Source organism: Leuresthes tenuis, unplaced genomic scaffold (assembly GCF_036924035.1).
Source record: "Leuresthes tenuis unplaced genomic scaffold, fLeuTen1.0.hap1 SCAF_21, whole genome shotgun sequence".
Lineage (NCBI taxonomy): Eukaryota > Metazoa > Chordata > Actinopteri > Atheriniformes > Atherinopsidae > Leuresthes > Leuresthes tenuis.
In genome coordinates, this window is record NW_027325375.1 from 7013536 (window position 1) to 7027440 (window position 13905).

The window sequence follows — 13905 nt, forward strand, 5'->3', positions numbered from 1 at the left end:
TAAAAAAATAAATAAATAAACACTAACTGACCAAACACTCGTTGCAGATTTTACTCATGAGTGAAGAAAAACACCAGGCGCTACTTTTATAGTGGGGGTGAACAGTAATGCCACCATGTCACAAAAAAAAAAAAAGAACACATTAACATGCTAACTGAGGCCCGTAGAGTCTGAGATGTAGCTCTTGGGTTTTTTACTTTGGGGTCAACTTGCTGGGACGTCCAACCCTGGGAAGATTGACAGCTATCTTGAATGTTTTCCACTTGTGATTAATCTTTCCCTCTGTAGAACAGACTCCAAAAGAGTTTGGAAATTGCCTTGTATCCCTTCCCAGATTAATAGACAGCAACAATGTCTTTCCCCTGTGGCATTGTGTTAACACACACCTCAGTGCTCCAGACAAGCAAATGTTTGTCCTTTAAGGCTTTTTAAGATAAATCTGAAGAGCAGTTTTTTTTCTGCTCCTTTTCCACAGACACATCACAGAGTAACTTCTATTATGACACAACTGTATCATGAGTATCTCATGTGTGTGAGGTGGAGCTGCATTGATGAAATCACTGTGTCAAAGCCAATCTGCACTTTCAATAATGAGACAATCGGAAAGGTTTTACACAGAGACCGTTTTATTAGCCAGAACAGTTCAGCTGAAATGTTTCTCAGGCTCAGGCTGCTCGGGAACCAACAATCAGGACAGACGCACGACCAGAGCTGACGTCAGTGCCAGACATAATGTAACATCTACACACACCACATTAATGGTTTCTACATATACACACTCAGGGTGGTGCAGTGACAATCGCAAGGTGACCTCGCAAAACACACATTCACACACACACACTAGAGCCAGTGTTTATCAGGGGGTAAATGCAGACAGCTCCTCATGGGATAGCGCTTACGCCCGTTTAAGCTCAGCCTGTGGGCGAGTTTGCAAGCAGAGAAATACAACTTCCATTTTAACAAGTCTTAAAAGGTCAAAGATGAGCGATCTGCAGCTCCCACTTCCAGCTGTTTGTCTTAAAGCGGCATGTTGACGTAAGGCAGAGCACTTTACTGGTTAATAACAGCAGATCTGAGAGGAGGCGATTCTCCTGTGAGACGCAACTGAGGAGGAAAAAGCTGCAGGGTTCAGGTGGCATGTGTTGGTCACTTCTTGGGATATTTCAGGAGTAAACAGGATTCTGAGCGAGGAGCTACCCACCTCTCACACACACTCTCACTCACACATTGACACACTCCAGCTGAAAGAAGGTTTAGACACTGCTGAGGGCGTCCACGCCGGGCAGGACTTTACCTGTTGACAAGAGAAGAAACATTTAGTCTTTATTTGCTCATCATTGTCCTGTGAGTGAGCTTCCTGCTGTGATCCTGATGCTCACCCTCCAGCAGCTCCAGACTGGCGCCGCCTCCTGTGCTGACATGGCTGACTTTGTCTTCTGTGTTCCACTTAGCGCAGCAGGTGGCAGTGTCACCCCCACCTGGACAAAACACACATGAATATTTACAAAAAAAAAAGCTTTTTAAATAATAAATTAATTAAAAAAATAAAATAAAATACTGACTGAGAAAAAACTGACTTAAGTCAGTTTTTGGCTCAGTTTTGCCTCAGTGTGTAGGATATTGTCCAACTTGTAATACAGGTCAAAAAGGTAAGTCCTTTGTGAAATTAAACCAGAGCTCCAAAGTACAACAAAACATCTGCCTTCACTGTGAATGTTTTGCTCATCTTTATTTCTGAGAGACTTTGTTTTTTTATTTTTTATAACCAACTATGTCACTGACCTGTTGCCAATTAACCTGATTAGTTGTTCCTCTATTGTTACACTTGCTTTTCCAGCCTTTTGAGGCATGTCGCTGCCATCAAATTCTTGATTCTCATAAAATGTTTGTTTGTGATTCACAAAAACTTTTTACACAGCATTTCCACTTTCTTTGGAATTTGAGTACAAAAAGGACAAAAGTTAAGCAGAGCAGCAGCTGTGACACTTTCGTTTCTGATTCGACTTCTGCACAAATTAATTTTGTTGCCATTACTGCTTTCAGTGCCTTAAAAAGATCAAATTAGACGACACAAACTGAAATTGAGCATTGAGGGTATTGCCACTGCAACCACAAAAGGTACCATATCAGTCAGGAGTGAAAGCACAACTCAACAGTGACTCTGGATCGACATACAGACCGGTCTGCTTCTAACAAACAAGATCTCCTCCCTCCTGGAGTTTCTTACCGATGATTGTAATGCAGCCTGACTTGGTCACCTCGACCACTTTGTCCATGAGATTCTTTGTTCCCTTGGCAAAGTTGTCCCACTCAAACACACCGACAGGACCGTTCCACACAATCTGCTTGGCCCTGCCCACAGCCTCACCAAAGGCCTTAGAGCTCTCTGGTCCACAGTCCAGACCCTATGGAAGAGTGGAAGGGAGATAAAATAAAATAATCAAAAACATGCAAAGCTTGTGTCTGACTAAATTACAGTAAACGTCTGGGGGCATCAGTTTAAATCCTCTTCTCACCATCCAGCCGGCGGGGATGCCAGCAGCGACGGTCGCAGTACCGGTGGCGGCTTTCTCGTCAAACTTCTCAGCGGTGACGAAGTCGACGGGCAGCGTGATCTTCACGCCGTTCTTATTGGCTTTGGCCATCAAGTCTTTGACGATGCCGGCGCCCTCCTCGTCGTACAGAGAAGTACCAATCTGTAAAGAGAGAGAGAGAGAGAGAGGAAGACTAAAGATTCATGGGATGTTGAGACGTGATTATACATGCAATATAGAACTAACCCAGCACATTTCACCTTTCAGAGAGTGGCTCAGTTTACTGATAATTGTACAAAAGAGAATCCGAAAGCTGCAAACACCAACAGATAAAACTGATTATTGAACATTGAAATCATTTTTAAAAATCTGGTCCTTGCCACATATTGCCAGATTGAGGTCATCAAGCTGCAAGTTGTTTTTCAAACGTGTGTTTTTTTTTTTACTGCTGTGCTCATTGTGGTGAATACATTCATTTCATAATACTGACAAACAAAAAAAACAAAAACTGCTTGACTTGATTACAAGTGAGGAATGTTACACAGTAGGTGCTCTTTCTTTTCAAAAAAGAAGAGGTTAAACTGAGGCTATGAACGGGAGTCTGAACACCATCAAGTCCTGCAGGAAAGGCAGTATTTATTATTTTTAGATTTGGATTTTATCATCCAACTTCATAAACTCACTGTTTGCATAAAGATATGAATCATGAAAAGAGCTGGTGCACTGTTTCTACATTCTAGGCCACCCCAGATGACTGTAACTGCTGTAAGTATGACATTTCATTCTGATCTATAATTAACCACAAAGAGGTTTTTTTTTTGCAGCAATGTGGTGACATGTCGTCTTCCTCACCTCCATGTTGTTGAGGACTTTGAGGAAGGTGAAGGCCATGCCGCCGCCGATGATCATCTCGTTGACCTTATCCAACATGTTGTTGATCAGCTGGATCTTATCTTTCACCTTCGCTCTGAAACAGCGGCAGAGGGGGAAGAACACGTCAGAGCACAGAACGAACAGAAGAGTTGAAAGAGAACAAGTCAAGTTTTCACTGAAATAAAAAGTCAGCTACAGTGTTGCTTTAAAGTCTCAACAGGTAATGTCAGAGCTGAATGTCAATAGTTAATCCCAAAAATATTTCATCTGCCATCATACACAACAAAAAGAGGCAGCAAAAAGTGGAAACTGCAACTTTTTTGCCATTTAAGACAGATCAAAGATTAAGATAAATATCAATAGCGTAATCAATCGATCTGAATCTCCAACATCTGCCTCATATTTACATAAAAAGATCAAATGTGATGTGATTGGAGAATTACACCTCAGCTGCATTTATTCATCACTCAGACTAAAAATATAAACCTGATGTAACATGTCAACAAAAAGTTTCCTCCATTAGTTGCCACTTGGAGACCGTTGAATCAATCAAAGAAAAAAAAAGAAAAAAGGATGTTTTCAGGGTTAAAACATTCTTGTAATGTGTTCAAGCAAATTTGTGATTAAAATATAGCTGTAGAAAAGTATTGTTCTGCAAAACAGTAGAAACTCATCTTCATGGTGAAGCTGCTATAAAAGTTGAACATGCATGCATTACTAGTCACCGATTGTGTAATATACACAGTTTCCACATGAGATTAGAAGAAAACGTTTTCTGTAAAGTCTCGAGTCCAAGTGTTAGAATGTGTGCACAGTGTGAAAGTCTGAGGTTCCTGTTCGCAGGCGTCTTACTCATATGAGACCTCCGGGGGTGTTTCATTGTTACCTGGAACAATGCAGTGTCTTTCATGGTTTTAGCGTTTAAAGTCAAAGCGCTGGGTGACAAGTTCAGACTTGCAGGTTTGAAATTAACGGTTCTCACCCTCCCAGGATGGCCAGGAAGGGGCTCTGTGGTTTCTCCAGAGCCATGGCAAAGTAGTCCAGCTCCTTCTTCATGAGGAAACCGGCCGCCTTCTGAGGCAGATTCACTCCCACCATGGAGCTGTGAGAGAGGCAGGAGGACAAATCAAGCTATAAACCAGCAAATATTCAGATTACAGAAGGATTTATGAAAGTCAAATTTAGAAGTATGCCACACAGGTCAGTGTTATAGTTACAGATCAGTGCATTTTTCAACAATGTAAATAGAGATGCTTCCCGTTCATGGGGTCATCAACACAACAGAGGACGCTAAACTTATTGTTTCCATCTGTTAAAATGAGCTTTGTTTTGATTGTCATTCCAGTGTCTCATGCACTACAAAACTCCAACGTGTGCCGATTATCCACAGAAAAGACACTGCAACTGTGGCTCCAATAGACCTTAATAACTATGCACTTCACCTCACTCATGGTGCAACATGAGCTTTCCTACACTGCAACTGTCATCTCCCCAGAACACTGTGGAACTGGTGTGAAGAGGAGCAGTGAAACGCAACGTTTGTTCCATTTACTTCGTCTTATGTCAGAGCATGCTGGGAAAACCCCACCCTTCAACTTCAACACAGCAATATTTAGAACAAACACTAGCGATAAATACAATAACATGTGTCTGGGACAACATGTTATTGTATTGAGAACCAGTATGCCCACAACACGGCTGTTTCTCAGCAGCATATTTACACTCACTTAAAACACAGATTCTTCCCGTTTCTCACACACACGTCTTCTGAATATGTCTGCCAAGTATATCCGGCTGACCGTCATTTAGGTAGTCGGTGTGCTGCTCACCTGTGGGCTCTGTGAGCCGTGCCAAAAGCATCGTTGATGTAAACGTCTCCCAGTTTGGACAAAGACGCCCTGAAGGAGTCAATCTGCTCCTGGGTGGCCTTAGTCTGACGGACAAGCAAAGAAAGGAGGTAAGATGATGAACACAAAAAGAGTTTGGTTTTTTTTCCCTGAAAGCGTTATTATTTAAACAAAATTGTGAAACAAAAGTCCAACATCCACTGAAGAAGTGATTTAAACACACATGGCTGCGTGCACCTGTTCACAGCTGTTGCAACATGAGTTTAGCTGCCAGCACAGAACACAAAAGCTCACACCCACAAGACTCAATATCTGCTGTTCGAACACGTTCCTACTGTTTTACCAGCAAACATGTCTTCCAGATATCCCCTGGCTGCAGAGATTATGGACCATTCTCACCATCATGATGTAGTCAGTAAACTGTGGATCGTGTTTCTGCTGCACTTTAACAGCCAAAGGTTGTGGCTGCTGGGCTGGAGGGCAGAAAAAGGTCAACGCAGTTCTTCGGTGTCGACCAAATGTCAGACTACAGCCCAGTTATTACTGCCTGCATTTCACTTTCCCCTTCAGCACAAATGGCTGATGATGGTTTTAAAAGCAAGCAACATGGTACCGGTTCATTACTTTCCCCCTTTAAAAACAAAACACCATTACAGTGATTGAAAACAGGAGCAAATCAATCATCCTCTGCCGTTTTTGCGGAATGTGGCTTCCACAGTGACGTGTTTATTCTCAGAGCTGCAGCCAGACAAATCTGGCATTCAGACATGCAACTAAAGACAGACTCAACCATAAAAAGCCACTGCATCCAGTAAAAGTCACCAGTAAAATATACACGTTTCTTTATACGAATTAAAACTGAGCAACGGAACATCTGAAAACTGCAGTGAGTGTTACACAGGGAAACCCACTGCACCAAGGAAGTACCAAAATGTTCATTTTCATACATAAATCTGATTAAATAAAAATAAATTAAATCACCCAAAAACACTTTCTTCTGTTCAGCCTCCGATTCAAACCAGTCGTTTGGAGTTTGGACACCGAGGTTAAATTCCTTCTTTGTGAAGGTGAGGATCGTAGCGCTGGAAACCTACCGTCACCACCAGGGAGGCTAAAACTTATAGCCATAGCATGTCATCACAGCCATGGGACCAAAACAAAACAAATTCAACCACAACAGAAGAGGTTTCTGTTCATTTGGAAATATTGTAATGCAGGAGCAAAAATACCAGAAAGGACCCAAAAACAGCTGGATTTTCCACTAAACTAAACTTCCCATCTTGTTCTTGATCACAGTTCATACACTGAGTATCTCATTACATGAGGATCTCTCCCAGGAGACACCAGCTGAGTGAAGATGTGGGCAATGCCACATTAGAATATTCTTGGATCCCTGCTTATAAAATGAGGAAAAGGGCGTATCATACCAGGGATCACGTCTCCATAAATAACTGAAGTAGAAATATTCACTATTCTGGTCCCTAATATGGGACAGACTTCAAAAATGGATTTCATAAATCCCACAGTGCAGCTCAGGATGTCTTCTACTGGTCAAAATGTCTGAGTCCCATTAACCAAGCAAGTAAGGCGATTTCAGATCTGCACCAAGACACTTTATGCACTAAAAATAGAAAGGCCCTGGTGTGATACAGTACTGCAGTACAGTAGAACCCAAGTGGCATACCAGTCAGGCCTCTCAGGACAGGAAAAGCCAAATGACCTTCAGAATAAATGTCAACAGGTCAAAAGTGTTGATGTGCCTCTGAGAGGAGCAACACTCATTTCATATGATGTCTGATAACGGTCCAGAGTCACCATCTGTTAGATCACCTGCATCGCAGCATGATGAGGTTAGAGGTATAGACCCCGTTTCTTCCACAGGGCTCTTTAAGGCTGGAAATGTGATTTGGCTCAACACAACAAGTCAGTGAGTCTGAAATGTGACATGACCTGCTCCGTTTATTCACCCTGTTCTCTAAAAGCCTTCATACGTGTGTCTAGTTCTCTCTCATGTCTGAGTTTTTAAAAATTTCAAAAACTTCCTTTTCGTAAACACTAAATAGGATGACATCTTACAGACATGAACCCCCCCCCAATCACTGACAGGTGCAGTGCTCATTGGATTTTCAAATAAGGATACGTGTATGAGCACTAACTTTGGCTTCATTTTAGAGCACTATGGAGTTTGTAGTTTTTTTTTTTTTTACAGATAACATCATGAGGCTGAGTAGACAATGCACTACAGGGGAGGGGGGGGGGGGTGTCTGCACCACTCCTGTCTGTGACATCAGACGGTGATGCAGCACATTCAGGGCACACTGCAGCTGCAGGGACAGTTTTCCTCTAGGTGACCGAGGACAGAGATTCTGGCCAGAGTAAAACATAAAATCTATTCATTGTTCTATCATTTTGATTTTCTTCCAACATGTACCCTGCAGCAGAAACAATGAGAGCATTTTTTGTTTAAATAACAAAAGATGCACCCCTCAGCTGTGTCCAGAGAGGGTTGAATGAGATGTCAGCTGAATCTAAAGCCAATGAGAATGGAATGTAGAGGAAAGATTTAAATCAATGTTTAAGTAAAGTTTCTTATGTCACAGCTAATACTTCCATTGTTTCTGATTGTGACCCCCCTCCCCGTCTGTTCAAACTAAAAAAAACATCAATGTGATACAAACTTAAGGCATCACGTTTGGAGGCTCACCTTGTTTCCAGAGGCATCCTTGCCTTTTCCCTCCTCTGCGACATGGAAGCGGAGGTTTTCCAGCAGGATGACAGATCCGGCAGCGGGCTTAGCACAGGCAGCTTCCACCTCAGGACCCACGCAGTCCTTCAGGAAGGTGACATTCCTGTAGAGTTCCAGAGAGGATGATTAGAGAAACATAGATGTTCAATCTTCAAGATTTTTACCTTTTCTTCTCTAAAATCAACTCTACATGTAGAAAAAAAAAAAACATCAACTCACTTCCCCAAAAGGGTCTTCAGCTCAGCAGCAACAGGCTCCAAGGAATATTTCTCAGGCACAAAGTTCCCATCGGGACGGCCCAGATGGCTCATCAGCACAACGGACTTGGCCCCGTGGTCCAGACAGTGCTTAATGCTGGGAACTGCAGCCTTGATCCTGATAATAAAAAAAAGAGAGTTAAACAAAACCACACTTTACTACTTACTTCAGGTACTATATAACCTTAAAAAACATTCTGCAGATATCAAATGTTGATATTGTGTTTGTGATGGGATTAAAAATAACAACTTTCCAGCCTTATTTAAGAAGAGCTGTTTACTGTGAGAACAGAGAAGATCTTTACCTCTGGTTGTTTGTGATTTTCTTGTCCTTCATGGGAACGTTGAAGTCGACTCTGAAAGAGAAGAACGTTTTTCATCAATGAGGCACAAGCCTGATGGAGAAGTCAAATATGTTCTTTCTTTTAGCTTCATCTTTCACCGTCTCATGATGGGAACTCTAACTGTTAAACTGCTAAATGTTCAGCTGGCTGCAATCTGTAGGTGTGCTGCAGAAAGCAGTGACAGTGAGTCTAAACAGTGGTAAGAATTTGGATTCAAACAGCTTTAGAAGAGGGTTTGTTATGCATTAGGAGCTCAACAAAAGGATTGAGAACTGAAACTACATTCCAAAGAGGAATCTATAGGAATATACCCATTAAAAACGAACCTATGTGAAATGCCTTTACCAGCTAGATTAAATCCATGGGCTTCTGCACATCCATCTGTGCAGTGATGTAGACTGGCATGCTTCTCCAATCGTACTTCTGTCAGTTACATAACCAGATCCCTCTCCCTCTGTCTATGGACCCAGTGGACCGAGACACACAATCAGCCTGCCCACAGTCTGCACCTGCTGCTATTATAACAGCAATCCAGTGTCTTAGCCTAAAATGCAAACGTCAGCAATTCAACGGCTCAGAAGCAGCAGGATCCCAAATGTGATCAACACTAGTAACAACTGCAGCGGTTCTCCACTCCAACAACAACTCCACCCGTTGCTCCTGACTGTGGAACTGTAAAATATCTGTCAATATGTTGGAAACAGGGAATCAGACGATTGATTTTGGTTTGGTTTTCCACTCCAACAACAACTCCACCTGTTGCTCCTGACTGTGGAACTGCAAAAAATATCTGTCAATATGTTGGAAACAGGGAATCAGACGATTGATTTTGGTTTGGTTTGTGAAAGTTCAAATTACCCAGGTAAGTTGCAGTTTGCAAAACATTTTGTGAAACATGACCCTTAACTAAGTGCTTGAGCAACTTTAACTGATGTGCTGATGAAAGTCTGTATTTCATGTTGCTGAAAATCTGCAGTGAGAACTCCATAGAAACATTGCGACTTCCCTAATTTTTCAGTCTAAACGAGCTCAAACCCTGAAAGTTCATAAAACACCTACATGTGGCAGGCTGCAACAAACGAGAATGAGACGACTCATCGTCTCATACACTCACTTACTATGAACATAAAGCCAATTTTGACCTTTCAACGTTGAGCCGAGCGTGCTGTGGGTGAACCTCGTCCTGTGCTGTCTGGCATTGCATCATCAAACCCACATGACCCTCTGACATTTCTAGACAGGGTGTAGGTTACAAGTGCTCCTCTACAGACTGACCCTCTTAGCCTGCAGAGGAACACTTAAAATGTTCAGGGAGTGCAGGTAGACAAGTCCAGTTAAAGATTTTTCTTGTACAAGGGATTAAAAGCTTCCTGGATTCCCCTGCCTTTGAGTTTACTATTTTTAAATCATTTAATTCCCTGGAGGTTTTTTTTGTCTTTTTTTAAACTAGTGCAAACATTATTAGTCACAGTAGTTCACCAAATAGTAGTAAAAACCATTGACTACTGCATGTGTCCACGCTCATTTTGCAGAAGACTTACAATTGGGTCAGTCCACTTGTGTGGATGAAACTGGCACTTCAGAATTCACCTAAGCAGTTCAGTGGATACCAATTTTTAAAATGACTAAACTAAATCTATTTGCGGTTTAGATTGTTAGAGATATAACGAAAAATGTTTCCCGACATTACTCATCTCATCAAATTCTGACGTTAAAGCTCTTTTTGTCTGCCATGTTTAAAGGCCTCGATGAAGGCTCGGATAGGCGGGATTTTATCACTATTAATTCACGTTTAAGAGATACATATATCCATTTGTGAACACCTACATGAGTAGCTATTCTTACCAGTGCAGTGTCTGGTGTAATCATAGGCTATTACGAAGGCTTCATTATACATGGATGTGTGTATTCACAGGACTGACTCCAGCTACATTTCGGATGCAGGGTTCTCATCCATTTAGCATCTCCCCGCAGGCACGTAGCATGGATGGACAACGTGACGACCAACAAGTTCACTTCCTGTCCTATCCCCACTTGCCTGAAGTACCTCGAGACATCATTAACCCTCTTGAGCCTTCGCATGAAAACTATACGTCTACAAATCTGGTTGCTACCGCAGAAGGCCACACGTGATATTTTATGGACAGCTCACGTCCTTATTCATAAAATCGTTTAGCTGATGTAGTTCGATATAATAAAAAGCTTACCTCATGATAACCCGCTTCCCATTGACATCCACCTTGTCCAAGGTAAGTTTGTTAGACAGTGACATGTTGCTTAGCTTTGCTGGTTCTTTCGTGTACCTTCCTGGATGGGTCTCCGCTGCCTGGTTAGCTACCGAATGACAGCTGTGACCTTAGCTCAGAGAAAAGGAAGAGGCAGGGCGGGGTAGAGCACGCCCTCCGCTGCTGATTGGCTTATGTGGAAGGAAGCGTCGCATTTGATTGGACAAGATAACTGCTTACCTTTGGACGCAACTACTGGACTCCCCTGACTTCACCAGCTGAACTTAAATAAATCTTAAAAGTGACGACCAAGACTCATCTCAGAGGTACTTCAGTATTTCTATTTTGTGCTACTTTCACATCATTACGTTGCTGTATAAGGTGATAGACTTAAAATTCTGAGCTATATTTATGCTACTGTAAAATATCATGCTCAAAATACAGTGCCATTCTAAGAATACTAAAAGAAAATAAGTATGATCCAGAAAAGTTAATCAGCATAATCAGTCGTTGAGTTTTGTTATTCAAAATTTCAAGGACTCATGCCTCTAATACTAGGCTTAACTCCAACTTATTCCTACTCTTAAAATCTAACTATTCTTTACACCCCAAATATTTTCAGCATGATACAAAAATAAATAAATAAATTGGATAGTTTGTTGTAATAATCAGCTAAATGCACCTTTTTCACCTTTAAATTTTATGCTGTTTGTTCTTTTTTTATTTATTAAAAAGCAGCATTCACACACAAGCACCACTAGATTTGGACTTAATTTATTTGGACAAAATAACATATTGGAATAAACACAGGGATTTGCGGTCTGAACACGCAGAGATTAGTTTTCATCTGTACAACCAGAAGGTTTTTTCGGTTGGGAAGCAGGGCCACCAAGCCAGCTCTTCACTCCTCCTCAGGCTCCCTCCACTCTTTAGGCATGACCTTCCCAACTGGTGACAGATTCCAGGTGATACCAGTCTGAGTCAGCACCTGCACAAAGACAGGAGTCATTTATCAGAATGACACCACATTTGTTTATGAATCTCCATCTTTCATTAGAAAAGGTCCTATAAAAACAATAAAAACAGTTGCATCTTGATGGAAGCCTGGAAGGTTAAGCTTTAAGACTTAATTTAATTATTACTCACATCTTAATGTCTTTTGATCATATTTGAAGCCCTTATTGTTCATGTTGCCATATATGTGCTGACATACAAGCTTGTAATCATTATGTCTGTTTTATCATCAGTGCCACAAAGTGTAGAGTGTCAAAAAGAGAAACGTGCACACGTAGTTGCTTCTAACCCAAATCCACCTTTAATGATATTAAAGTTAGGATTGTGTGTGTGACTGTTGCCATCAGCCTAATTTATTCCACCTTCGTCACTGAAAATCATGGGAGCATATGTAGTATTGTTAGAGAAAGTTTCTGATCAGGTTATTCTTTCAAATGAAAGAGCCGTGACTTGACTTACGTATGACCACACAGCTGTGCAGAAGACGGCTCCACTGACCATCAAACCTGTGCCGTACTTTGCATGGAAGTTCGGAGGGGCGGTGGACCCATGCCTCACCTGCCTCACAGCCTGACCTGCAAAAACAACAGTCCTCATGTAATGGCTGGCATCTCTTATTGGCAACATTAGCATATTATAACCCGTGATCAAAACTAGCTCCATCTGAATTCAACTACTACATTTCCCAATAGTGTTAAAAAACAGTACCTGTAATTGTTAACAGGTCAATCAATCAATCAGTGGATCACTTGTTTAGAGCACTAAAAGTCTAATCTGGATTCTTTTTGTTTCCAAAGGACATTGACATTTTGGGGTTGAGCAAAAATATGATTCATGAAAAGGTTGCAGAAATGTAAATAGACGTATTTTCCCCTAACGGGAACTTTTTCGGTCTTTTTGGGATATGAGAAATCCTTCCGGTTAGTAGTGAATGCTGATCCCCTCAGTCTTGTGTGACAGAACAAAGTGTCGTATGAAACCTAATCTTCCTTTTAAACTGAGTTCTGACATTTTCAGGACACGCTGGATGAAAAGAATATCCTTCTCTATCCTTCTTTTGCCTGCCTTTAAAATGAGATGATATCATCTAGGTAATTCAGTATGCACATGTGTCTCAAATAATTCAAGTACAATAGTATAACTGCAAAAAAAGACGCTACGAGGAAAATGTCCAATCGTTACTCGAAGTTACTATAGGTCAGTGTGTTGGACAAGGACAACTCAGTTATTATTAACCTTCGTATTTTCCCACTATTGCCACTAAAATCGCCCGTCGAGTTTTAAGGATGATAGACATAACAAGGCGTTTGACTAGACGAAAACTAAATTTTAAACGGAGCAACAATCTTTGGAACGTGCTAACGTTAATGTGCTATCGTGCTAACGTTAATGTGCTATTTAACGCGGTCACCGACCACAGAGCCAACTCGACTCTCCGAGGACTGATATAAAACGGCTCCCTGGTATACTATACACACAACACATAACACATAACTGCAAAAGAAAAACGCATTACTCACCACTGATATTAGCCGCAGCTTTCGCAAACCGGTACATGATGTTTGGCCTGAGTTTCCAGATACCCTTGAAGAACGGAAGTATAATATGGCGGCCGCAAGTAGACACACCGGAAGTTGCTGCATTAAAGTCACGTATCTGAATAGTAACCGTGGACTGCTCAATTGGTGAACAGTTCTGACAACGACTATGCCCTCCTTTTTGAGAAAACTATCTCTGTTTTTGTTGTTGCACTATTGTAACTTACATGAAAACAAATATGGTAGGGATAACTGTCGTTATCCTATGCAAGAAAATTACTTTTAGGAGAGGCATTCTATTATTCCTATTCTGATCAGAAGACTTGAATGTAGCGTCATTGCGCTTGTCAATGAGAGCATGCGCAGATAAAATCTATGTTTTAAGAAAGAGAAGAAATTCAGGAGGCGATTAAAGCAAGAGTATGTGCCCAAGGTTAATATATAACTAATAAAAAGTAGTCATATAATATCATATTTCAAACATTTCAAATACACCAGACCATAGATATCATAGTGATACGTGCACA

At 41.3% G+C, this 13905-nt stretch overlaps 2 protein-coding genes across 2 annotated transcripts; both read right to left on the bottom strand.

Annotated features, from left to right (window-relative positions):
* Window positions 1–608: 608 nt before the first annotated feature.
* pgk1 (phosphoglycerate kinase 1) lies at window positions 609–10963 on the bottom strand. The gene is made up of 11 exons (XM_072374355.1): window positions 10809–10963; window positions 8563–8613; window positions 8220–8375; window positions 7959–8103; window positions 5237–5340; window positions 4390–4509; window positions 3387–3501; window positions 2517–2696; window positions 2228–2405; window positions 1380–1478; window positions 609–1294 (listed from the first exon to the last, which is right to left on the bottom strand). Exons 1-11 carry the CDS (start codon window positions 10871–10873, stop codon window positions 1254–1256), a joined length of 1254 nt encoding a protein of 417 aa, XP_072230456.1. The 5' UTR covers window positions 10874–10963; the 3' UTR covers window positions 609–1253.
* A 621-nt stretch (window positions 10964–11584) lies between these two features.
* cox7b (cytochrome c oxidase subunit 7B) lies at window positions 11585–13468 on the bottom strand. Its single transcript, XM_072375362.1, has 3 exons — window positions 13361–13468; window positions 12300–12415; window positions 11585–11814 (listed from the first exon to the last, which is right to left on the bottom strand). The coding sequence occupies exons 1-3, from the start codon at window positions 13395–13397 to the stop codon at window positions 11728–11730; spliced, it is 240 nt and encodes a 79-aa protein (XP_072231463.1). The 5' UTR covers window positions 13398–13468; the 3' UTR covers window positions 11585–11727.
* Between the last annotated feature and the right edge of the window lie 437 nt (window positions 13469–13905).